General features: G+C 37.6%; 1 protein-coding gene across 1 annotated transcript in view; it reads right to left on the reverse strand.

The window, feature by feature from the left end:
* The window catches only part of LOC106000692 (vomeronasal type-2 receptor 116-like), a 50,930-nt gene extending 26,358 nt beyond the window's left edge, over nucleotides 1-24,572 (reverse strand). Inside the window, exons 1-6 of the mRNA XM_013035980.1 lie at nucleotides 24,452-24,572; nucleotides 16,101-16,108; nucleotides 11,352-11,537; nucleotides 6,688-6,764; nucleotides 941-1,229; nucleotides 159-385 (exon numbers count right to left, since the gene is read on the reverse strand). Coding sequence (XP_012891434.1) covers nucleotides 159-385; nucleotides 941-1,229; nucleotides 6,688-6,764; nucleotides 11,352-11,537; nucleotides 16,101-16,108; nucleotides 24,452-24,572 — 908 coding nt within the window. The remainder of the gene's footprint in view (nucleotides 1-158; nucleotides 386-940; nucleotides 1,230-6,687; nucleotides 6,765-11,351; nucleotides 11,538-16,100; nucleotides 16,109-24,451) is intronic.
* Between the last annotated feature and the right edge of the window lie 3,421 nt (nucleotides 24,573-27,993).

Here is a 27,993-nt window from a genome sequence, read left to right on the forward strand (position 1 = left end):
TCCCATGTATAATAATTTTCTCAGTCAATACCATTAAACCTAGCAGTGAATCATTATCACCATATATGAAGAAAACACTTGGTGAAGCTAGGTTTATCTCATCATGAACTGCTGTGAGTTTGAATACATGTGAAACATCTTGGGATGAGATCACTAGCTCATAGGCTACACAAACTCTGTTCTTGGCCATCTCTTCTTTCAATTCAGCAAGAACCCATGCACCATCCTCATCTTGTGTAGACAACAGTCCCACCCAGCTGCAGCTGAAGTGAAGCAGTAAGAACACCATGGCACTGCCTATATATGTGTCCTTTGGTGCCATCTGATAGAGAGAAGGAAACTTGTTATGGTCACTCAAGGCATGATCAAAAGGCCCAAAGGTAAACTAAAGGGAAAGAAAATTGGACAGTCCATGAATGGGAAGATTGCCATCCATCACAATCTCAGTCTTGATGTCTGTTAAGAACCAGTTGAAGTAGGTAGAGGTAGGTTTTGAGTTTTTGAAAAAAAATTATTTAATTGCTTTTGAATAGTTGTACAACATATCAACAGACTTGCAAATTGTCTCTTGATATTTGTTACTATTTCCATCAACTCTTCTCATCTATATCAACTTCAGTCACTCCCAAACTCGTCTAATTACATTTTCACACATGCCCTTTGAATATTATGTTGATTTTCCCCACTCATCCATTCCTTATTCTTTTGAAATTATCCCTTAACCCTTACTCTGCTCCTCCAAGATATGCATGGTATTCATTTTTTACACTGTCAGTTTTTCAAACTGTCTAAAGATACATTTCCAACTACCTTTGAGTAATTATGACATGCCACAAAATTTGCTGCATTCATGAATAGTCTTTTCCCATCCTTCTCTTCTAACACCTGAAATACCACCAAATTAGATGTTTTTATAACCTTACACACCTCCCACCCTCACCTGTGGAAATCTGTAGAGTCCTAGCAATGTCCCAATCTGGTCAGATGTTATTCCTGATGGTCCTGTAAGTACTGCTATAAACCTGCTGTCTCTCATACAGGAGAAGTTTGGAATCTTGTACTTCCCAAAGAGACAAATGAAAGGATTCTTAAACATTGTCCAAGGTCTGAAGTGATCATCGTAGATATCAAATCCCAGAGTTAAATTATGTGAAAGATCAGGGTTGTTGTTTATCTCCTCAATAGCAAAAGCCAAGGCCAAAACACACTGATAGTTCTTGAAGATAAACCTGCATAATGAGTGAATAAATTGAGGAGGAGTATTTCAAAACTTAAGGCTTTGATACATTAAATGCTTTCTTTTTGTCAATGAATATGTTCAAATATTACTCCAATTAGAATGGAATGTAAATGCAGTCTCTTATGCTTCCATATAGAATGAGGTAAGGACACGAAGGGCATTTGTCATGAATGAGATTCAGATACTTATTTAAGTCAAGGGAGAGTTTGTTTTTCCCTATTACCACATGCATCACAGCAAAAGGCTTTTGTCTGTTGGATTCAGTTATCATGAGACAGCAAATGCTGTATTGCCTTTACATTAGAGCAACTAGCTACACCTCTATTGAAAATAATTTTTGTGTTTTTAGTAATCCAGTTTATGTTATGTGTTTATTTGGCAGGTCAGGCTAACTAATGAATGTTTAAATTAAGAGTAATATTCATATGCAAAGTTTCAATTATTAATCATTCTATAGCCAGCTCTGCTCACAGACACACTGAATAGCTCTTACTGATAACAACCAGAAAAAGAGCTGAAATATCAGAGGGGGGAATTTTACTTTCATTCATGTAGCAAAACAATTTTAAGGAACTCATTTTAGGAAGAGGAACCCATGATATGAGTGTTGAGGAGAGATTGATAGGTAACCTTTGTATGGAAATCCCTGTCCCAGGGCTCCATGTAATATGCATAGATCACTGCACTCTTCCCAAAATATTTAGAGTGAGATACTGAAAATTAACCAGTGGACAGAAACAAAGATGATCAGTGTATGTTTCTTTCTTTGTGTCCTGTTTGTGTGAGCAATGATATGTGAGTAGGCTTGTGTGTAAGTGTGTGAGGACATTCTAAAGAAATCAATATAATGAAATAAACCCGCATTGTTTAAAAGGAAACAAGAAGTCACATTGAAAATAAAAATGAAAGGAACTTTTTAAATGTATACTGTAGCTATATGTGAAGTGATCACAATGGACGTTTATCATATTTTGAAATATTCTAAGCAAAAAAAATAGTGACCTTGATGAAAATCTAATTGAACATCCATATTTGGAGGAATAAAATGTAGGAATGAAGATGAGTGAAAAACGTTTGTCAAAAGTTGTCGAGAGTATTTTCCAAAAAAGCAAATGTAGAGATGCACACAAACTAAAAGACCAAAAGATGAAGGGATAGTCAACATTTTTAACATGATATCTACCTCAAGCTATGTTTGCATGAAGCACTAATAAGTGAAATACATATACAGCGATGATTCTCTAAAGTATAACAGAAATGGGAACCATGTCCCATAGGTTGGCACCAATTTGCACTATAGTTGACATCTCGGTAGAATCCATGTAAGTCAAGAGAACATGGCAAGAAGATGTTTGCAGTTCTGAAGATAAAAACAATCTAAATTATCCACCAAGAGTATTTCACCTAGCCAAGCTATCTTGTAGAAATGAAGGAAGTATTAAGATGTTCCCAGAGAAGCACAATTAAGAGAATGTATCGTCACTAGACCCTTCTTACATGAAATGCTAAAGTTAAGTTTTTCAGAACTCAAAAAAGAACCATTAATAAAAATGAACAATACACAAGAATGTATACTTTGTGTCCTGTGAACACAAATGAATCACAGAAAATACTCAAACCCAAGGAAACTGGGAAATTCATTGATGAGTCTTTATGAGTTCTTTGAAGAGAGAGATAAGAAAGGAAATTTAATCATTTCTGGGACTCAATGTGAAGAATTCATAAAATATCAACTCCATTGGCACACAACAAAAGCATATCTCAGAGGATAGCCCATCATCAACACACTAGAAAAATCTGATCAATACCTTAACGATGCATTTCATAGGCAGAACTGACACTTCTTGGAAGATTGTGGCATCATCACAGGTAAACTACTTAGCTGTGTCTGACAAAAGAGCTATTTAGATTCCCTGCATCCACTTCACCTCGAGAGATCCACACTGATCAAACTTTAAACAGACAGAGACTCATTCAAATACAGAAGAAATTTCACAGCAGAAACACAGAATCAGAAGACAGCAAGACAGCATGCAGAACCCTGCAGAGTAGCTGCAGCCTTGGCCCATTTCCTCTCCCGGCAGCCCAGGCAGAACCAGAAGGACATGCCTGAAGTGCCACCAGTCCAAACTTAAACAGAGAACAGTGTGATGCTAATAAAATCACACCACAAACACTAACCCTAGAAACACAGGAGGTAAAGTATGGCAGACATCTGAATCAGCTTGGGGACCCCTATCGAGAGGCTTCTGCTGCAGGCAAACAACACAAAGGAGGAGAGACACCACAGGACCAGTGTAGGGTGAAACAGTCAGAGAAGATAGAGACTGCCACATTCAGACACACAGGCCCCTCAAGAAGACTCCTGCAGCCCAGCTCAAAACTTTCTCTGGAATCTGTGAGTACCTCATATGGGATTCCATCCTTGGAGGACCAGTTCCAGGTGATGATCTAATTAGTCAATAACAATTCAGACAAATGAAATGGCAATAAAATCCTCCCATTCATGAAAAGCCCAGACCCAGATACATTCACAGCAGGAATCTATAAGGTCTTCAAATAGGAACTCACTTTCTTAATGAATTAGAAAGGGAAAAATCTTCAATGAATTATAAAGGGAAAAATCACTACCAAATTCATTTTGTGAATTCAACATAACACTCATCCCCAAACCACATAGGATCTCATCAATAAGGGGTGGGAATGGGTGAAGGGGGCATGAGGAGGAGATTCGAAGGGGTGGGAAGGGGAAACAAAAGAGGAGGCAACAATGTTTGATAAGAAATGTACTCTATCTTGACCATGTAATTGTAACTCCTTTGTATGGTATTTTCACAACAAAAAAATTTTAAAAAAGAAATGTACTCTTTACCTTGCCCATGTAATTGTAACCCCTCTGTATGGTATTTTCACAGTTATAAAAAAGATCTATAGAACCAGTGTTTGGTGGACGTTGATGCAAAACTTCTCAACAAAATTCTAGCCAGCTGAATTTAAAAAGTAACCAAAAAAAATCATACATATGTTCAAATAGGATTCATTCTAGAATTGTAAACCTGGTTCAATAAACACAAGTCAATTAATGTAATTCAACATATCAATTGAGATAAAGAGCCACATGTTCATTTCAATAAATGCAGAAAAATTATTTGACAAGATTTAACACCCCTTCATGATAAAACCTCTAGAGAAGCTATGAATCCATGGAGGTTCTTCAATATAATAAAGGCTATCTATGACAAACCTAGAGTCAGCTATATACTTAATGGGGAAAATTTAAAACCATTCCTTCTAAAATCAGAACAAGACAAGGATGTCTACAAAACTCCATTCCTCTTAACCACGCTGCTGGAAATCCTAGGAAGAGAAATAAGGCAAGAGAAACGCATACATGAGTCTAAATAGGGAAAGAAGCAGTAAAGTTATTCATCTCCAAATTAGACAGGGCCGCAATGAGAAAAGACAACTCTATATCTTTCTCCTCAATGAAAATTGATGCAGTACCCCTCAACAAAATACTGGCAAATAGAATCCAACAACTGATCCAGTAAATCATACTTTATGATCAAAGGGGATTCAGACCAAGGATACAAAAAAGTGCAATATTTAGAAGCTAAGTATTATTTATAAATGATTCTATAGTAATCTCAGCTCACAGACCAAAATATTGAATAGCTCTTTCGGACAACAATCAGAAAAAGGTGCTGCACTATTAGGGGCAGGGATTTTATTTTTATGTATGTAACAAAATGAAAGGGATGCATCCAATTTCAAGGAACTCATTTTGGAGACAGCAACCCATGATATGGTGGTTGAGGAGAGAATTGTAGGTCAGCTTTGCATAGAAATCCCAGTTCCAAGGCCTCGATGATAAATGCATTAATCACTACTCTGTTTCCAATATTTTTAGATTGAGATACTGAAAAGTAACCAATAGAGCAAAAGAAAGAGTACTTTTCTTTCTTTCTCTGTGTTATGTCTGTGTGCACCAAGGTATATGTGAGGGTGTGTATTTGTGTGTGTTTACATGCAAGTTCATGAGTGGGAATATTCTAAATAAAATAATATAATGAAATCAACTGGTATTGTTACAAAGAAACACTGAACTTATTCAAAATGTACCGTAGGTTTATGTAAAGTGAACACAGTTAAAAAATGTCATATTCTAAAATGTTCTAAACAGAAGGAATTAGTGAGTTTCAGGAAAATTTAATTGAATATTCTCATATGGAGAAATAAAATGTAGGAATGAAAATGTTTGAAAAAGGGTTGTCAAAAGTTGGTGAGACTATTTTCAAAAAAGAAAAAGTTGAGAGGCATTCAAAGTAATAAAGTCAAAAAATAATCAGTTTTGCCATGACATCTGCAGCAAGCTGTTTTCGCATGAAGCTCTCACAAGTGAAATACATTTACAGGGATGATTCTGCAAAGTAAAACAGAAATGGACCTATATCTTATAGGTGTGCACACATTTCTATAACAGCTGACTCCTCAGTAGAGTCCATATAAGCCAAAAGAACATGGAAGAAGTCCTTATAGTACAGGAGATAAAAAAATCTATATTATATATGTTGAAAAGTGAACTTTACAATTTGAGCAGATAGGGAAATAGTGGGAAGGGGGGAGTGTAGTTGTGGAGTTGGAAGGGAAGGGATGGTAGGGGATAAGCAAAGAAGGAGGTTACAATGTTTGATAGGAAATATACTTATTACCTTGCTCATGTAACTGTAACCCCTCTGTATAGTTTTTTATACAATAAAAGTATTTAAAAAAATCTAAATTATCCAACAAGAGTATTGCACCTTGCAAAGCTATCCTGTAGAAGTGAAGGAAGGATAAAGATGTTCCCAGAGAAGCACAGTTAAGAGAATGTTTTCCCATTAAACCCTTCCTACATGAATTAATAAAGTAAGTTTTTCAGAACACAAAACAGATACATTAATGAACAAGAAATATATACAAGAATGTATATCCCGTTTCCTGTGAACACAATGAAACTTGAGTACAACAGCATATGAATTACAGAAAATACTCAAACTCATGGAAACTGAGCAATTCATTGATGAGTCTTCAGGAGATCATTGAAGAGAATGATAAGAAAGGAAATTTAATTATTTTGGGACTCAATGTGGAAGTATACATAAAATATCAACTCCATTGGCCCACAAGAAAGGCAAATTCCATGCATTCCCTTCACCTCAAGAGATCTACACCAATCAAAGTTGTAATAGAGACTCATTTAAACACAGAAGAAATCTCATAGCAGAAACAAAGGAGCAGAAGACACAACACAGCATTCAGACTCCTGTTGAATGGCTGCAGCCTAGGAGCATTGCTTCCCCAGGCAGCCCAGGGAGGCCCAGAAGGACATGCCTGAAATGCCACCAGTCAAAGCTTAATCAGAGAGCACTGTGATACTGATAAAAATAACAACACAAAGCACTAACCTTAGAAACACAAGGAGGGAAAGCGGGCAGATATCTGAATCAGCTTGGGGACTCCTATGGAGATCCTGTTGCTGTTCCTATACAAAAAATGGAGGACAGACACCACAGGAAGGTAGGGGGAAACAAGAAGAGAACATTGAGACTGCCACATCCAGACACAGAGGACCCTCAAGAAGATTCCTGCTGGCCAGCTCAAAACTGGCTCTGGAATCTCTGAGTACCTCATAGGGGACTCCTTCCTTGGAAGACCAGTTCCAGGTTGAGATGTAAACAACCAATAACAATTGAGGCAATTGAAATGGATATAAAGGCCTCTCTTTCATGAAAAGCCCAGGACCAGATGGATTCACAGCAGGAATTTATAAGGTCTTCAAATAGGAACTAACTCATACTCCTCAAAATCTTCAAGGAAATAGAATGGGAAAGATCACTGCCAAAATCATTCTGTGAAGCCAACATAATGTTCCACCCCAAACCAGAGAGGAACTCATCAATTAAAGAGGACTACAGACCAATTTCTTTGATGGATGTTGATGCAAAATTGCTCAACAGATTTCTACACAACAGAATTCAAAACGTAACCCAAAAAATCATACATATGTTCAAATCGGATTGCAATCCTGTATTGCATTCCAGGACTGCAATCCTGGAATGAGTATAATTCATTTAATATAATTCAACACATCAACCAAGGTAAAGCATCATGATCTTCTCAATATAATCAGAAAAATAATTCGACAATATTTAACACCCTTTTATGATAAACGTTTTAGAGAATCTATGAATACATGGAGGTGTCTTCAGTATAATAAACGCTAGCTATGACAAACCTAGAGTAAGCATTATACTTAATGGAAGAAACTTAAAAACATTCCCTCTAAAATCAGAACAACACAAGGATGCCTACAATCTCCATGCCTCTTTTTTTCCCTGAAATTCTTTTAGATCTTCCTGCTTTTGCCATGTATGTGCTGAGATTACAGGCATTAGTAACCACCTCTGGGTCTTCTTTATTGTTTTAGTATTGTCTGTCTTTCTATCTGTCCTATCCATCCATACTTTCAGTTAATTCCTAGCAATCCCATTGTTGTCATTTATTCAAAGATCACAAAACAGACCACAACTAAGCCATAAACTTTATCATGAAAATTGCAGAATTGTTTACTCTAACCATGCAATGGAATCAACCTAGATGTCCCTCAATGGATGATGGAACAAGAAAACATGGTCTATATTCACAATGGAATTATACTTATCTATCAGAAACAAGGATACTCTAACTTTTATAAGGAAATGGAAAACCATGGAAAAATTATTTTAAGGAAAGTAAGACATGTGTGCTGCATTTTCCCTATTTTGTGGTGACTAGAATGTCCCTGTAAAACTAAAAATAAAAAGAGAATGAATAAAATGAATAAATAAATATTATACATATGTATGCACAGACCCTAGGACATGGGAATTTATATAGGACCACAGACATTAACATATAGAGGTAAAAGGACGATATGGCTAGGAGTGGTGGAAAAGAGACCAATGGGTATGGAAATAAATCAATCAATATTCTATGAAATGAAGTAAAGGAAAAGAAAACAAAAACTATTTTTTCATTTGTAATTTTTGCAGTTTTTCTATCTTTACCTTTTGTTGGTTTATTAGTTTGTATTTTGGAGGGTAAGGAGGAGCACATAAAGTTGGAACAAGGATGAAAAACGACAACAGTTATATGCAGAAGACACTAGGTGGAAAATGAACTGGATAGGTTGTAGGTGGAGATGGGCAGGAAAGAGAGAGTGTGATGAACTGGATATGTTGTAGGTGGAGATGGGCAGGAAAGAGAGAGTGTGATGAAAGAACAGACCTAAGTCAGAAAAAATTGTACTCTTTACTCATGTACTTGTAACCCCTCTGAATAACAATAACCCCTCTACAATAAAAATAACATATGATAAGTAAGTTAAAAACCCATAAATAAAATAAATAGGCCCTTCACAACAATGAAGTTGCATTGGCAATGACACACCTCCTCCAGAAAAGCCCAGCATCTGATAGCTTTATAGCCAGTTCTAAAAGAGCGTTAAAGGAGAATTTTCACCAGTACTCCTCAAACACTTCAAAGAACTAGAAAGGGAGGGAACACTACCCATTCTATGAAGCCAGCATTACACTCAACTCCAAACAAGGGAATTCTACACTGAGAAAAGACAACTCTATATCTTTGTCTTCAATGAACATCGATGCATTACCTCTCAACAAAATACTTGCAAATAGAATCCAACAACTGAGGAAGGGGAAACAAAGAAAGAAGCAACAATGCTTGATAAACAATGTACTCATTACCTTGTCCATGTAATTGTAACCAGTCTGTATGGTATTTTCACAATATAAAAAAAGAATCCAACAACTGATGCAGAAATTCATACATTATGATTCAAGGGGATTCATAACAGGGATACAAATCTGTTTTAACAAATGCAAATCAATTAACATATTATAGCACATCAGTAGAAACAAAGGCAAAATCCTTATGATTAATTCAATTGATATCCACACCCCTGTATGATAAAAGGTCTGGGGAAGCTAGGAGTCTTTGAAACATTCCTCAATGTAAGATAGATTGTATATGAACAATATACAGCCAGTTTTATGCTTAATGGTGAACAACTAAAGATATTTCCCCTACATTCAGGAACAAAACAAATATGTCCACTCTCTTCATTCTTCTTCAACATGGACTTGGATTTCCTAGCAAGAGCATTAAGCAAGGGGAAAGTATTTAGGTGAACCAAACAGGCAAGAAAGAGTAAAACAATCCCTTTTTCCAGAAGACATGGTCATATATTTAAGCGCACCTAAAATCTCCTCTTCTGTAGCTAGTAAAATTGATCCTGAGCTTTGACAAAATTGCTAGTTACAAAATGGACTCACAAAAATTAAGTTCCTGCCTCTATGCCATTGAGAGATCAAGCAATATCATCCTATTTGCAATTGTCTCAAAAATAATAAAATACCTGGGAATGAACCAATAGGGAAAAGACCACTATAGTGAAAACTTTAACAATTTGAAAAGGAAAAGCATAGAAGAATTAAGATAGAAAGATATTTTGTGCTCCTGGGCTAGAAGAATTAGCATTGTGAAAATGGAAAAACTGCCCAAAGTAATTTACTAATTCAATGCAATATCCAAAAATTCCCAACAAAATTATTCAGAGAAAGAAAAAGCAATCCAAACTCTGATAGAGAATTAGTAAAGACTGAAAAGCAAGGCAATTCTTAGTGGTCAGAACAGGTCAGGACAAATAACAATACTGACGCACGCTTAAGCATTATTAGAGAGGCATAGTAATGAAAACAGCATGGTACTTGCAAAAAGATAAGCCAGAGGACCAATGGAACAGAAGACAATGAAATGAACACAAAGAACTATTTGATAAAGGGAAACAAGAATATAAGCTGAAATAAAATGCTTGCAAAACAGGACATCCATGTGCAGAAAATTTAAACTAGATAGCTATACATTACCTTGCACCAATATCAATTTAAAATGGATCAAAGATCACAATGGAAAGCCAGAAAACATGAAACAGTTACAGGGAAGTGTAGGGTAAGGGGAGGGCTCCTCAGAACAGATTAAAAACTTTATAAGTAAAATTCCTAAATCAGAACAAATAAAAAGTAATTTAAAAATGGGTCTACACCAAACAATATTTTCTGCATTACAAATCATTTAGGTATCAAGCTAAATAGAAAGACCATAGAACAGATTTTTACCAGGTATTCATCAGAGAAAGGACCCATATCCAAAACACACCTGGAGTTCAAAATGGTGATTACTCCAAGATTCATCATCTCAACTAATAATTGAGCTAATGACTCAACAGAAATATCTCAGAAGAAGAGATAAGAATGACCAATAGACACTTAAAAGAAATATTCATCATCTCTTACCATAAAGGAAACTCAAGTCAAGACCAAACTGGGATTGCACCTCATCCCACTTAGAATGGCCATTATCAAGGAAACAATAAGAAATTCTGCCAACAAAATGGACAAAGGGAACTCTATTTTATTGTTTGTGGAACTGATAGATACCCAGATATACACCCATCTTTGATTATTAGACTTTATCCTTCATTGTGTGAAGACTTAATTCAGATATGTATTATTCAATTCAAAATCTCTCAGACTTACGACCTGCCATTGTAGTATTATTTCTTTATATAATAATTTTAAGTGCTTAATTAAAAAATAATTTTTCCTTTTTCTTTTTTTCTGAATCTCGCTGCTCCATTCCCTCTATCTTTTTCCTCTCTCTGAATTTAGTTCTTAGGTATCTTTCCTCTCTCCTTATCCTTTCCCACATTCCTCTATTATATTTTTCTGCTCACAATTCTCCCTAAATCTATTAATTTCTTGTGGTCTGTTGACTCCTTCTTTGATTTTCTTAGTCCATTATTCCCTCTTTGTTGCTGAACTAGATGATATCTGTTTAACTAGATTGCATCTTTACTCTTTTTGACTGCATCATACAATCTGTACAAGTACAGGGCTCTGGTTGATGCTTGCCTTAAAATAATAGTGTTCTAGCATAGAACTAATTCTGCTTTCACACACAAACGGGCAGTACAAACCGGAAAAACACAATAAGAAGCTGCCTGAGGTACCAGTGTCAGACCCGCCGATTGCAAGGAAGACCCGGCAGGGGCTGCCGAGGTCCCAGAGACACAGGGAGCTGCCTGCAGATAACTCACACAGAAGCTGCCTGAGGTACCAGTGTCAGACCCGCCGACTGCAATAAACGGAGAAACCCCCGAGTCTGGAAATTGGCCACACGATGGGAGCCCCCAGAGCTACACGGGACACCCACAGAACACCAATGCCAAAGATCTACAAGGAACTGGTCCTGATATGGAGAGTGCAAACCCCAGTGCTCAGTGTATGGAGGCCCAGCCTCCACCCCTTGCCCGTGGTGTGGACACTGTGGACCCGACAGCTTCGACACAGGCAGAGACAGAAGAGAATCACACAGAGTTACCACCGCCCAGCCCAGCCTGCAACCACCTCAACTGAACTTGGCTTGCAACAGCAACTGATGACCTACACCACACAGAAACAACTAGCTCCAGGGTGAGTACCCCACAGGGGACAGTGTATCCCTCAAGGGAGACCAGAGTTGGAGGGAATCCCCAGACCCTGACCCAGACTCCCTACCCCAACACCCGGACTACAGGACCCACTAAAACTGGGAACTGTTCGAGAGCTCCACCAGCCTGTGGAGCACACTCTGCTGTCCAGACTAGAGCAAGAGCGCCCCTGGAAGGGAGCTTAAATACCCAAGCCAGGAATAGTGCCCCTGGATCAAGACAATCAACAGTAGAAGAAATTTGAACTGTGTACCCCAGGCTGCATAACCTAGGTGGTATACACAGCAGCACAGGCCCAACCAGCGCGCCGCGTGCCCCAGGCAGGGGGACGGAACCAGGCCTGGGGATCCAGCACCTGAACACCACCAACTCCTCCCAACTGAAGTCAAAAGCTGAGCATAAGCCTCAGCAGAGGGGAGAAAAACAGGGAACTGCACCCCCTGGGAAGCACGCTTGTGACAACAAAAGACCTGGAGCCTCAGGATAAGAGAAGCCCAAACCCCACCAAAACCTGACCCATATACTCTAGGCTGGGAATTGGGCAACACAGGCTGCCAGCACCTGATAGTAGGCAGGAGTTCAGGCTGATAAGATGGCTCAGCAGTAGAGTAATAGTCTTGGATGCATGAGGCCCTGGATCTGATTCCTCAGCATCACATAAGCAAAAAGGGTCAGAAATGGTGCTGTGCTCAAATGGTAGGGTGCCAGCCTTGAGCTGAAGAGCTGAGGGACAGCACCCAAACCTAGAGTTCAAGCCCACAACCAGCCCCCAAACAAACAAACAAAAACATCAGGAGCCCATAGCAGACTCCAGCATCTGGGAGAGTGCAGCCAGAGCATCCGATCTTGCCAAGAGCACCCGTAGGTCAAACCTGCAGCTGGAGGTAGGCCCCCAACAGAACCCAGATCAGGCACAGACTCTCTCTACCAATACAGAATCAGCAACCAAGCAAAGACAGACACACCAAAACAAAATTGAAGATTAGTCTCCTGAACCCCCATGCAAAAATCACAGAGAAAAATTACAAGGTTTATCACCACCCAGGATAGCAAGCTATCCTCAATAGCCAGCAGCCATGCAGGGGAGAACCCCAGGGGGAGCAAAGCAGGAATGGAAGACAAAAGCTACATCCAAGGGATGCTGGAGGCAATGACTCAAGAAATAAAGCTGGAAATAGACCAGAAATTGAAAAAGCACAAGGATGAACTATCAAAAGAGATACAGGATATCAAACGGGAGATGCATGTAAAACTAGAGGCAGCAGAAACCTCAGTAAGAAATGAGATAAATGCCAAATTAGAGGCAGTACATACCTCATTAAGAGGTGAGATCAGTACTTTGAGAACCAACATCGAATCCATAAAGGAGTTCATGTCCTCCATGCAAACTACAATAGAAACCACCATCAACAGAGTGAATGAAATGGAATGTAGAGTGTCAGATACAGAAGACAGAATATACCAACTGGACGAAAAAGTGACAGATATGGAAAAATCACTCAAATTAAGCCAAAGGGAAATTCAAGAGCAAGCAGATAATGCCAAGAAATTTAACCTTCATATAATTGGAGTGGACGAAGGTGAAGAATTTCAGAGCAAGGGAATGCAACACCTATTTAACAAGATAATCGATGAAAATTTTCCCCACCTCAAAAAAGAACATCTTACCTACATAACAGAAGCATATAGAACACCCAACAAGCAAGATCCCAGGAGAAACACTTCTACACACAGTATAACAAAAAAGAGATAGAAATGGAATGACTAGGAAAAGGTGATATTAAGTGTACTAAGCCAGACTCAGAGAAGCCCAAGTTGCATGATTTCCCTTCTTGGTGGGAAGTAGAATGTGCCTATAAATCTAGAAGTAAACCCACTGGATTGCACCCAAGCAATAATAAATGAATTGTCTGAAATACAATAAAATCTATGAGGAACATGATGAGTATAATTCTTTAGCACAATAAAGGCAATGGCCAACAAAATGAGTACTAGGAGTACCTGAGGGGTGTGGGAGCCCAATGCAGAGGGATAGAAACAAGACTGTGGGAAATGAGCAGAACGCAGGTAAGATTGCATTGGATATGCCACAGAATTGGGAAAAAAAGGGAAGGATTTAGTATTACAGGAGAAGCATATTGAAGGGATAACACAATTCCAGATGCTTTGTATAAATAAATTGCTTTGTTAAATGGCAAAAATACAAGACAATCTCCAATTAAGTAAAGAGAGGGTTGGGGTTGGGGTGAGAGTGGTGGGTGAACATGTTAAAAGGGGTGATCTTGATCGAGACACATAGTATTACTCAAATGCTCTGTTGAAGGACAACTCGTTTGAACAAAAATATAAAGAAATTAATCTTTCAAATTTATTAAATTTACTGGTAAGGGTACATGTAGTAATATAATATATATTATAGAGTCTATATATTATATAATACACAAAGACCACATATATATCACTACATATATGAAACTATGAACAATAAACATAAATATATATAAGTATATACAAAATTATACATATAGTGTACATAAATTTTCTGTTAAATAGCAAAAGGTACAATATATAATTCAAAAATTAAGACAAGATAGATGGTTTGGAGGTGTGGGTGAAAATGGGGTGAAATGGTTCAAGAGACACTGTGTTCAAAAACTGCTCTGTTGAATGACAACTGTTCATACTACTACCAAAAGAAAATTAAACTTTGAAAATGTATAAAATTTACTGGTGACACTGACCATACAAGTGAACCAAGAAGGTTCTACCATTGTAAATATTGTAGACGACTGTTACACATGATTTTTATGAAGAGGGATACCTAGTAATTTCCAAAGAAAAATGGAAAATTAAATATTCAATTTTCAAATTATGGGGGGAATACAATGTAGTTACCATTTACATTTGTATGACTTTAATATCTGAAAATATTTTTATTTTGATTTTTTGACAAGGTGATGTACAGAGGGAGTACAGTGATATTAGTCAGGTAGTAATTGCCGTGGACCGGCTCTGTCGGGACAATGGAGGACACCTAGTGGAGGAACTGGAATAGGTGGGGAGATGGCAAACAGAAAACTCACACACAAGAGGAGTGGATGCTGAGTGCGATTTAATGCAGAGGATAACAAGCTTTTATAGCAAAAGTCTCCATGAGAAAGGGCAAAAGGTTACACAATCTTGCTGCAGGGCTTCATTCTTGGGTGGTCACCAGTTGGTCGCCTGATAGGCACTTGTTTCCGGCTTATCTCTATTTTTAAGAAATACAATGGGTTTCGATGTTTGTCACCAATTAACCATTACCTTTTTTTATAGAGGCCTTAACTGTCCCATAAGATCTTTCCTGTTCCTTCTTTAATAGTAAGCACCAAGGAGGCCTAGATCAAGCAAGTCTCTTAGTAAATGAAAGAGAGTAACAGGAAATTCTTTCTAAGTAGTTCTCCCAGCAATTGCCATACATTCTCTCTGTTCTAGCCAGCCTACAGCTTCTTGTAAATCTCTTACAAACAATTCCTTCTGCTGAAGTGACTTCGTGAACCCCCCATTACTTTTATATTTACTTATGACTTGTCTACTAGCCTCCATAAGAGGGGCTTTTAGGGTAGCACTTAACTCTGGTGAGTTAGTCATATTTTTAAGACACTCATCAGATGTTGGAGTCATCAACACTCTTAAGAAAGAGCTTTGAATAAGGGAACATTGAGCATGAGTAAGTACAATGAACAGCAGAAACAGTAAAAGATTAATAGGCACTCTTATACAGTGAAGAAAAGAAAAGCAGGGACAGAAACACATCTTTCCCAGGGGTTTGCCAGCCTTTCCAGCAGGTAGGCCTCTTTGAAGCCCCATTCTCTGAGGTAGACTTCGGTGAAGTCCCATTCTCAGAGATAGGTCTCTGTGAAGCCCCATTCTCTGAGGTAGACTTCGATGAAGTCCCATTCTCAGAGATAGGTCTCTGTGAAGCCCCATTCTAAGGTCTGAAAGCAGGTTTCCCATGCTAAGCAGACTCCACCAGAGTAAGCGTGGCAAGTAATTACATTTCTTGTCAAATTTGTAGCCACATCTTATCTTAAAATATTAAACAAAAATTTCATTAAAAGTTAAAGGAAAATATTTCATTATAACATGTCTCTATATTCAGTTATGGATTTGATCAGAGCCCTATATTAATTGTGTGTGTATGTTTTTTTTCTTTTATCCTCATCATCACAGATTTTTGCCATTATTCCAAAGTAGCTTCTTGTAATCTATTTTAAGCCCCATAAGTACCTCAAAATCTGTAGCAGACAAATGAAAGTTCATAATCCATAAGTTAAAACTCACTACTATTGAACTTACTTAATAAACATCAAAGACTCTAAAGGAGAGGAAGGGAGGAACAAGTTTCAATAAACCAGGAGAATAAGGTATATAATGGCAAAGTTGAGAATTGATCTGTCAATAATGACTGAGAATGCAAACTCGACAAATAAAAATTGGAATGCCTGAATGAATAAAACCCTCAAGATCAAACTGTCTAAGAATAGTTTAATTCCAGGAAAGTTAGTTGACCATCAATGGCCTTCAATGAGAGTAATAAAGTAAGGTAAGCCAGATCCACAGAAACATAGGTTGTATGATTTCTCTGAGTATAGAATGTACCTACAAATCTACAAATAATCAAACCAAATGGCTAAAAAAAAGAGCAGGGGCTGGGAAGTGGGCTCAGTGGTAGAGTGCTTGCCTTGCATGTAGGAGGTTGGGTTGAATTCCTCAGCACATTAGCAAAAAAAGCCAGAAGTGGTGCTGTGGCTTAAGTGGAAGAGTGCTAGCCTTGAGGTGAAGGGATGAAGGACAGCACCCAGGCCCAGATTTAAAGCCCCACAATCAACCAAAAAGAAAACCATCAAAAAAATTTTCACATGATAAAATACACAGGTTTCTAGGCATTCCCCACAGTGAGAACAAAGGAGCGTATACTCAGGAGAGGATACAAAGGGGTAATACCTATGTGTCCATCTGATCATATGAAATAACATTTGTTAAAAAGAACTTAGGAGAATGGGAACAAGTTGGTTATTTTCTTTATTGCTGTTTTGGTGAGCATGGAGTCACAGAAAAGGTGGAACAAAGGGTGTTCAAATGCAGCAGTAGTACTCTCTAGACACTATGTTGGACATAAACTATAGACCTTGTGGGTGAGGAGAGGAGGGAAATATAGAGAGTGAAGTGGTGACATTGTTCACAAAGAAATATTCTCTTCATTTTACTTATATAACTATAAACTATCTGTACATCATCTTTATAATAGCAATAAACAGTACATCAACAGAGAAAAAAAGGAATGGAATAAGGCAGTCCACACAAATGAAAGGGAAAAGAAAGCAGAAGTATCCATAACTTATCACATTGAATAGACCTTAATCAAAGTAATTAAATGTGTCATGTTTGTAATGCAATGATGAAGCAATCAGATCAACAAGATGACATAACAATTGTAAATGAACTTAAATATATTATCAAAACACTTAATTTATGTAAGAAGACTTTGAGATAATCCTCAACACATTTCCATAACATGGAAATGAAATGAATACTTTTTCAATCAGAAATAAAGCCTTTAATTTAATTAAAAGTATTCAATGTAATTAAATGATCAATACATGATTATATGACTTATTTTTTAAGGCAAAGCACTAGAAGTTTACTAATAATTGGAACAAATCAATAATGAAAACAGAAATGAGAATCTACACATATAGAAAATGAAATGAAACTGTAAAAACCTTTGCTGAAATCAGAAGTAGTGTTCTGTACTAATGAACCTATGCTTCATCTCAAGGAACTAGAAAAACAAACCCAAAATTAGTAGAAGGAATAAAATAATCAAGTAGAAGAATATGCCAATAATCAAGTAGAAGAATATGCCAATAATGAATAAAACAAAAGAAGCTTCTACTAGAACAGGATTGTAAAACTGAAGTAAAAAATCATGAACCACAGAAGGGGAACTAACAAAATTTCACATATGAACACACACACCTCCCCTTATTCAGGATGTTAGAAGCAGTACAGAGAAAGGAGCTGCATTATTGAAGGTTCAGTACAGTCTATGTCAAAATTCCTATCATTTCCTTCTCAGAAATAGAACAAGGAAAACTGAATTTTATGAATAAGGAAATCCTCCATTAGCCAGAGCTATTTTAACACAAGAACAAAACAAAAGCATCTCCCTGCCTGTTCTTTATTTATACTGCACAGCCATAATAGCAGAAAACATTCTGATTAAAACAAACACATTGATCAAAGAAATAAAAGACTGAAAAGTATTTGCAAATAATAGACATCTGATTGTTGGAGAAGGTATCATATAATACAAGGCCTAATCATGACACTCTTAGCAAGGGTTGCTGTTGAGAAACCGGGAATTCATGTGTGCAACCTTAAATCTAGAACATATATTTTTCCCTCAACATTGTTTGGTTCTTAATAGAGACTTGAACATTGCAAATAATAGTGTAAATGAGGGGAAATATAAATACAAGTCAATAGCTCATAAAAGAATAGGAATAATTATTCTCTGGGTTGGAGTAAATGGAAGAATCAATTGTCTAATTGACAAGGCCATAACTTCCACTCCAAACACTGGAAATGGAAAGTTACTGTGCTTGCATCCAAATGAAACGTTTTAGCACAATGAATGCAATGGTGGAACAGGCAAATGAACAGTTAAAAGTCTTACAAGCATAAGTATTATAAGTCTTGGACATGCAGAAAAGGTCAAAAGCTATGTACATATGACCATACAAGATGATGTTAAGCAAAATGAACCTCAAGACAGGGAAGCAATTGTTTTTTTTCTTTCGTGTTATTATTTTTTAACATACTTATAATGTGGTTTTTTTCTTTGGAATGTTCCTCCCCCATTGTATCACACCCGTTTCACTGCATTTTATTCTGGTACCCTGCATCTTCGATATACACTTTTCTAATTCTGGGGTGAGGGGAGGGAAAAATGCTTAAATAGAGATACAGGTTGACCGATTGTAACAATGATATTTACAAGATACCATTTAGAAAACGAACTTTACAACTTGTTGGGGGGGAGGGAGGGAGGAGTTGGGGAGGTTTGGAGGGAAGAGGTGGTAGGGAAAAACAAAGGAAGAGATAACAATGCTCGATAAGAAATGTACTCATTACTTTATTCATATAAATGTAATCCCTCTGTACAGTATTTCTACAATAAAGAACATATATTATAAAAAGCCTTCCTAGCTAAACACCTCACAGAGGATGAACAGCTTCATGGAAAACAGTTCTAAAAATTAGATAGCAGAAGAGAAAAAATACAATCATGGAAAAGAAAATTAGAAATTAGAAATAGAAAATCACAACAAACACATGATATTCAATCATGTGGACAATAAGGACACCCACTGATTATTCATTATCACAGAGAAAAAATGCAGTTTTGGCAACATATAAAAATTTAAGTTTGGCAATTCTTCAATAAATTAAAACTATCTCTATTGGTGGTTTATAGCTGCAATCCTAGGTAAGCAAGAAAACAACAGATAAGGATCCTAAGTCAAAGCTAGCTGTCACAGAAAAGTACATGGCACATTTTATCTCTAATCAATCAACCAAAAGCTAGAAGTGGAGGTATCCCTCAAGTTGTAGAGTATCATCTTTGATATAAAAATGCACACAAATAAGCCAATAACCAGTGGCTTCTTCCTAGCTTCCTCAGAAAAGTGAAAATGATTAGTAGAAATTAGAGATATAGAAGAGACAAAATATGTGCCACGATATGAAAACAGGTATATGCAAGAGAGTGAATGTAATCAAAGTATGTGACATGCAGTGTGGAAATACAACCTGGACGAGATTCTTGGAACAAGCAACATATTTTATCAAAATTGGCAAGCAACAACTAACCTCAGTGCATGTAGACATTAGTCAAATCTCTTACCTAGATATGTCTAAGTGCAGTGTTCTATTTGTCTGCAAGAAAACCTTAATAAGTATTTCTATCTGTAGTCAATAGCATGAATAAAATTTTCTTAATCCAGACCAGACTTTCCTTTTTATCTGGAAGTAGCAATGAAACATCCATCAGCTGAAACCATGCTACTCAGCATGTCTATATTAGCACCTTAAAAAATACTTGAATACATTTTCAGAATTTAAGAAAATAAAAATCAGCTAAACATTGGTAGTGTGGAATATAAAGAATAAGCTAAGCCAGACAGTATTGCCTCATGCTTTCAGTCTTAACTACACATGAGGCTGAGACCTGAGATCATGTTTTCAAGACAACTTGCTCAAGGATATCTCTGAGACTGTAATGTCATTTTACTACAAAAAAGGTGCCAGAATTGGAGCTGTGTCTCAAGGGCTAGAGCACTAGCCTTCAGCAAAAATGTTCAGGTACAGCACCCAGGCTCTGAGTTCCCAGGATCAGCAAGAGAGGAATGAACATGTACATGACATAAAAAATAAGGACATATATCTTCTAAAGCACAGAAGAAAGTAATTCTTATCCTGTGATCTCTGCTCTCAATTGTGGGCAGCTGCCTCCCTCTATAGTTGTCATACTAGCACTTAAAAAGGAATGCCAGTAATAGAGACAATAACATTATCTTTTGCAATGGAAGTCAGATTATTTGCAAGGAGTTCTGTGGAGTCATTTTTCTTTTGTTTTCTCTTTCTTTTACTATAGCCAGTTGTTACTGAGACTGTGTTACATACAAAACTTCAAGACGATGCATGTGCACAAGTAAAGAACTCATCTTGGGCACATAAAATTCTCCTCCATGGAATGTTTCATAATGCTCAGCTGCCTGATAACACCTCAGTTGTGGAACATATCTGACAGGAAACAATGACACAAGGCTTGACTTGGAACAGTAAATGTTTGTGTACACTAAGAATGTGTGTGTGCGTGCACGCCATTCCTATATCACGTGCCTGGGCATTGTTCTTGAGCTTTATTGCTCAAGGCTTACACACTGTCTCTTGAACCACAGCTTCATTTCCAGCTTTTGGCTGGATAATTGGAGATAAAAGTCTCACAGATTTGCCTGCCTGAGCTGGTGTCAAACCTCTGTTCTTATAAATGAGCCCAATAATTAGTTAGGTTTACAGGCATGAGCCACCATAAGAAAATTTAACAAGGTTCGCAAAATATAGGTGTTACTAAAGAAATTTCTCAGGTTACTCGCCTAGAATGTAAGGAAATGTGTAATAAAGAACTCATGCCCGTCACTCAGGTTGATTGAAGTAACATCACTTCATTTTCCACAGTAAAAGTGAAATAGAAGAAACACAGCCATGCTGGAGTAAAGTGAAGAACTAACAGACCTGGAAAGGATAAGCTACATAGAAGGGAAAAGAGTCCTCTCCTGCTAGGAGGGAGAAAATCACGGAACAGGAGATGTAAGACAACGTAGTGATACTGAGCTCTTCTAGATGAAATAGATCTGGAAGTCACTGTACAGAGACAGAGATCATTGATGTGTACACCCAGAGTTCCCTCACTCATCAAACATCCTCAGAATAAAACAGTAAATGGGAATAAAAAATTGAATTACTTACACCTTGTTCTCTTCTTGCCTGGAAGCGTGGATATTACTGTGATCTTTTCCCAAAGTGTAGAGAGGGAAAAACCCAGTGATCATCACATCTCCATCCATGTGTGCTCGGTGTTTAATTGTAGAAAAGCAGCTAATGCCAGCCAAGGACTTGACAGGGAGGGGAAGATGGAGAATGGGGAGTGTGAAAGCCAAAGGGCACATTGCTGAAACATCTGCCTACCAGATTTGTGGCCCACAGTTTCAGTTATGTATATGCGTATATGTGTCTTTTTATTGGCAGAAATCTACACTATAGCTCACCTCTAATGATACCCTCTTGTGAGTCCTCAGAAGTAATGTGCAAGACTATTCCCAGGGCTCTGCATTTGCAGCCTTGTCTCAGGCAGAAAAACATGAGTTAGCAAATACGTTTGTAGGTTTGCCTTCTTCATCACAGGTGCTGTGATTTCATCTAAGACCAAAGATAGTGAAGCCCCAGAGATTGAGTTATCTTGGTTGGAGTTTGTCCAAACCTGTGTCTAGAAAGTATGTGCATGAAAGTCATTTGGGATGATGCAATTCTTGCATGAGATGATGCCCTGTCATGTGAATGTTGAAATTGCCAGAAAAAGTCTATGCATGTGAGTTGTCATCAGAAGTTATGAGGGCTTAGAGGGTTGATTCACCCACACCATATCCAGGAAAACATCCTCTCTTTGCAAATGATATCTCATAGTTTCAAAGCCATAAAGATGACAGCAGAAGGCTTTATACCAACACAAACTCACTAAAAAAGAAAGACACCCCTGTTCCCACCTGTTTGATACAGCCTCCAAACATGTCTAAGGGAAATTCAAACTAAGGCATTAAAGTCCTATATCGATCTAGAAAACTAGTATAAGTAGAACAATCAGAGAAGTGAAGAGACAGGAAGCCTTTCACATTTTTTATGAATGAGAACAAATATTGTTGAAATACTCAATTTACAAAGAAACTCGCCCATTGATTTCCCTTCAAAATTCCAATGTTATCCTTCACACGCAAAAAAAATCTCTTAAAATTTTTTGAAATATTTTTATTGTGAAAATACTGTACAGAGGGGTTACAATTACATGGGCAAGATAATGAGTACATTTCTTATCAAACATTGTGGCCTACTCCTTTGTTTATCCTTCCCATCCCTTTCCATCCTCCCCCCTCCCTCCCACTTAATTCTCCCCCCCACCAAAGTTGTAATTTTTTGGATTCACTCAATGAAAGAATAAAACCATAAGGAGAAAGCACAATTATGACAATATGGCAAACCTGATTTCAAACACAACCACTGAAACAAAGTCAAGATGTTGCCAATAGCATGTGGAAAACAGTAAATATTATAGATAATCCAGAACAATCCCACAGAGCTACAGTCAACTGATTGTTAACAACATGGCCAATTACATATAATGTACACAACATTGCTCTGTAACAAATTTTGTTTGTAAAACTGTATTGCCACTTGTTGAAAATTGGAAATAGTTCCCAGTCATTCCATTAAATTCCTCAACTTAAGAGATTTAAGCATGAAACTACCAGATAGATGCAAAAGAGAAACAATTGAAGCAACAGATAGAGTTAATTATTTTCTATTCCATACTGCAATAGTTCATAGAGCAGAGGAAACCTTGATATATACGGCCTGGTCTATGGCTCAGTTTTAGATCTTCAGCACATTAAAGTACTGAGTCAGCCATAAAGGCTCATGATTATAGTGTATGCTGCTCCCATGGCTGAGATAGAGATCACAGTTCACAGACAGCCTTTGCACACTTTTCATCAGACCCTCTTAAGCTGTAGCTTGGTGAAATGGTACAGCTTTGTATTAACCTATTTGTTTATGTGTGTGGGGGTGTGTGGGGGTATGGGGGTGTCTGCATTTATATCTGTGTATCTGTGTGAGTGTATGTGGGTGTGATTGTGCTTAGAAGGAAGGCTGAGATCAGGAAGATTGTGATTCCAAGCTATCCCAGGCTAGAAATTTCCTGACATTCTGGGTAAATTGAAGAAGCTGAATATTGAGGCATATTGCAGCCATTCCAGATGTGGCAGCAAATATCAATGGAAAGACTAGATCTCAAGCCTGGACATATAGCAAACAAGATACTATCACAAAAAATTGCAAAGATAGGATGGAGACATGGCTCATTCTCCAGTACTTGCCTATCATGGTCCTCAATAAAGCATTTACAAGTGGGTGTGTGTCAGAATGAAAGAATCTGCACAGACCACAAAGAAGCTAACGGATGTCACTCAGGCTCTGAGTTGAAGCCATAATACTGACACAAAAATGATGAACAAAAATGAATGGTGGGAAAGAAATACAGGTCATGTTTTGTGGTAGATGCAGAAGGTCAATGGAAATGTGTTTCCCTTTAACCAAGATATTTAATATGTATTAATGAATATGGGATAATAAAATTGTAATTATCATTTTAAAAAGGGATGGTGTAGAAGATGTTATTTGTTGTGTTTCTAAAAAAAAGTCCATTATATAAATATACACAAGGACACATCAAAATATTTTTAAAAGCTTGATTATTTATTTTTATTTTTAAATTAAAATTATCTTTTGATCATTGTACAATGGAGTTGCCTTTAAGCAGTTTATGAATACCATATACATCTTGATCAATGGCATTCCTTTCAACGTTTCATTCATCACTCCTTATCCATCTCTTCCATCTTTTCACTTTTTTGGATAGGTGTCTTTTATCAAACACTTGCTGGGCAACTGCTACCAACTCAGATAACACCTTTCCCTCAAAACCTTCTAACTTTTGAAACTTTCTTCTAATATCTGAGCCCCACTGGGTAACAGAGGCCATATTTAGGGCTCTTTGATTCTATGGGGCCTCAGGATCTAGATGTATAATTCCTATAGGCCTCCAAGAGACATTCTAGAAAAGCAGCAGAGGATTCACTGGGAGCTGAACAGGGTCACTCACCTTAGATAAAATAGTTGACTTCCTAGCTTCTGCCCATAGCCCTGCTAAAGAGTCTGGCAATAATTGGTAAGCATCTGCTTACCTTGATTGCTGTTGTAATCCCAGTTTGGGCAAGTCAGGGGAAAGACTTGGTCCAAACAGACTGGGTCATCTGTGGGTAAACCATCTGGTCCAAGGACCACCTTCAAGGCACTGTGCTGCATTCACTACCTTTCCTCCAAGGTGAAAAGCACCTGTAAAAGTTGCTGACAATCATCCCAGGTGGACTGGTGTGTAAAAAATTCTATCTCTAATAAAGAGATGAGCCGCTGGGATTTTTTTAGAGAAGGATAGATTATACTGTTTCCCATTACACAGACCACTAATTGTAAAGGGAACATACACTAGAGTGTACTTGTCCACCATCTCCTCATGCGCTTTTCTCAATGGTAATGAAGGGACTGTACCACCTTGTACTAACACAGTCTGGTACAAGGAAAAACTTCTGATATGGGAGGTACTTAACATTGGAAGTGCTGATGACAGAATGGGAAGGAGAGTACACTAGTCAGTCTTGGAAGTGCTGATGACAGAATGGGAAGGAGAGTACACTAGTCAGTCTTCCTCTAGGCGATCCTGTAACATTGGGGGAGAAGGTTTTTCAGTTATGGCAACTTTAGGCCATTGTTCTATCCTAGAAAAAAAGAGTAAGCAGAGGTATATACAAGACATGGATAGAGTTATTATCAAACACACACAGACAAATAGCCACAGTGTCTGTGGAGAGTGTGCATAGGTGAGGTACTTCACCTGGAGAATTTTGGGAAGTGGACTTCACAGAAGTAAAGCCTGTAAAGTATGCGTATCGGTATATGTTAGTACTAGTGGACACTTTTTCAGGCTGAACAGAGGCATCCCAACAAAACTGAAACCTCTCAGGTAACAGTAAAAAATTTACTCAGTGAAATAACTTCTCAATTTGGCTTACACTTAGCAGTGGAGTCCAACAGTGGCCTGAACTTCATGCCCAAGTTACTCAATTGTTGGCTAAGGCCCTAGGAATAAATTCAAACTTCCATTATATTTATAGACCTCAGAGTTAAGGGGTGGTGAAAAGAATGAATAAAACCTTAAAGGAAACTGTAACTAAATTAGTTATAGAAACTGGCCATAATTGGGTAAGCCTCCTTTTTGCTCCATTCGAGAAAGATACACCCCTCATGTTAGAGGATTCACTCCTTTTGAAATAATTTCTGGTAGACCATTCCCTTTGGTTCTTAAACTTGGGAGAGCTATATTTACAGAAATGTGTAACCACAATCTTGTAGAGTCCCTGCAGGCTTTGCAACATGTTCTTTTGCATGCCTCTCCTTTGATAGCAGAGGCCCACCAGCCTCTTGAGGAAAACTGTAGCCATTCTCTCTTGTCTGGACAGCTGGTGTGGGTAAAGGGCATCATGCTCCTAAATTAGAACCCAAGTGGCAAGGACTTTACTCAGTAGTGCTAACTACACCATCGGCTATTAATGTTACAGGAAAACAGTATTGGATGCATCAATCTCAAGTGAAACAGGCAGTGAAACAATATCCATAGAAGGCTGCAAGATGGACTGTTCAGAAACACTCAAATGATCCCTTAAGGATAAGTCTTACCAAGTGTTAAATATTGTTAACTAGTTTGTTTATATGGTTTACTCCTTATTATGTGTTAAATTTGCATTTTAAACCTGGTCAATGCAAGCGAGAAGGCAAAATTTAGGATTTGGTTCAGAAGGAATCACTGAGTTGATTGGACTTGAAAACCAGTGGGGAATGTAATAACCTGTGGGCCCCAATAATCAGTAGGGCCCAATAGTCAGTAGGGCCTGGTGGCACGGCCTGCTGGAGGGGTAGGCCATCAATAGGCAAGCTTCACCACTCCACAGACCAAGCCACCTTGACAGAGCAGGGCTTTCAGAGGCTGACATCGTCACCCTATGAGGTACTACGGGAGAGCTGCCATGCTGCTGAAAGGGAGCAGGGCACCGTGCGTTAAGAATGGGTGTGAAAGGGGTGGTCATGCTATTGGAGTGGTGGAGCATTGAGCCCCACATGGTGAGCTGAAGAAGTGATTGCAAAGTGGGCAGCTTGGGGGAGGAGCATGAATGGCAGTTAGAATACAGTTAAGGGAAGAACCGTTAGGAAAAGACCGTTAGTTAGTTGGTTAGTTTGTTAGTTAGTTAGTTAGTGCAGCGGGAAGAGAGTAGTAGGAGTGAAGGGAGAGACAGCAGGAGGGAAAAGCCCGCTGGAACAGAGCAGGGAAGGCCTGTGGAGGACAGGGCAAGCCTTCAGAGGTCCGGGTTTTTTTTTTGTTTTTCTTTTGTAAGTTCTTCCCGAATGGTACAAACCCTGTTGTCACTGTATTTGATTCTGGTGCCCTGCATCTTGTATGAACATTTTTTTCTAATTTGAATAGGGGAAGGGAAATAGCAAAATGCTGAAATAAGGATACAGGATGACCCATTGTAACAATGAAATATACAAGACAGCATGTTGAGAACAAACTTTACAACTTTGTGGGGTGGGGAGGAGTTGGGGAGCAGCAAGGAAAGTGATGGTAAGGGAAATATAAAGGAAGGTGTAAAAGCTCAATAGGAAATGAAAACTCATTACCTTGCTCATGTAATTGTAACCCCTCTATACAGTATCCTTACAATGAAATACATATTAAAAATTAAAAATCATGCCCTTAAAAAAAGAATATGCACACAGAATATTTTGCAATTCCTTTTTCTATTTTCAATTAAAATTTACATAGTAGAAAACCATAGTCAATTATATTGTCATGTTTTTATTGGAAATGCAAATGTTAGAAGAGGTTCGAAGTCAGCCTGAGCAGGAAAGTCAATGAGACTCTTCTTTCCAAGTAAAGAGCAAAAAGATAGGAATGGAAGTTCCACTGGTAAAGCAGTATTGAGTGACAAAGGCAATGGGCAGTTTAAGCCCTGAGTTGAAGCATGTATAAGTAAATTTAATGAATATCAGAAGAAACACGTTATGAACAGTAGAAGAGACAGGAAACATGTAAGTTTTGCCCATATGCCTTATATATGTAAACATGTGAAAATATTATAGAAGCTAGTACATGAATCTATTTGAAATAATAACTAATGCTTTCCTGATCAAATTAAGAGTTTGAAAAGTGACAGATAAAATGTTGATGAATCAACAGATTGTAAGAAAACAAAACATTATAAGAAATAATATTTTATATTTTAACATTCAAATTTTTATGTATCAAATTAATAAAGAGTGATTAATCAACAATACATTTAAAAAGTATGTCTAGGCATTGAGGAATAAACTATCATGCATTACACATTTTCATATTAAGAGAAAAGTCAAAAAATCTTCCATATTGTAATCTGAAATATAGCATATTTTGTAATGTATACTCTCATTCTTAAAGTTATATGAGGGAAATATGGCAAGAGAGAAAGAGTAGAACAAGAGGACATAGAGAAAGACAAAGACAAAGAGACAGACATAGAGATTAGAGGACTTTACAAAATTGTGGTGTGTAGAAAGGAAGTGAACATACTTAAAAATTTGGAAAAGTGATTGAAAGACAATAAGGAAGACACTAAGAAGAGGAAATGATAGAATT

The sequence above is a fragment of the Dipodomys ordii genome, unplaced genomic scaffold (genome assembly GCF_000151885.1).
Source record: "Dipodomys ordii isolate 6190 unplaced genomic scaffold, Dord_2.0 Scaffold235, whole genome shotgun sequence".
NCBI classification, from domain to species: domain Eukaryota; kingdom Metazoa; phylum Chordata; class Mammalia; order Rodentia; family Heteromyidae; genus Dipodomys; species Dipodomys ordii.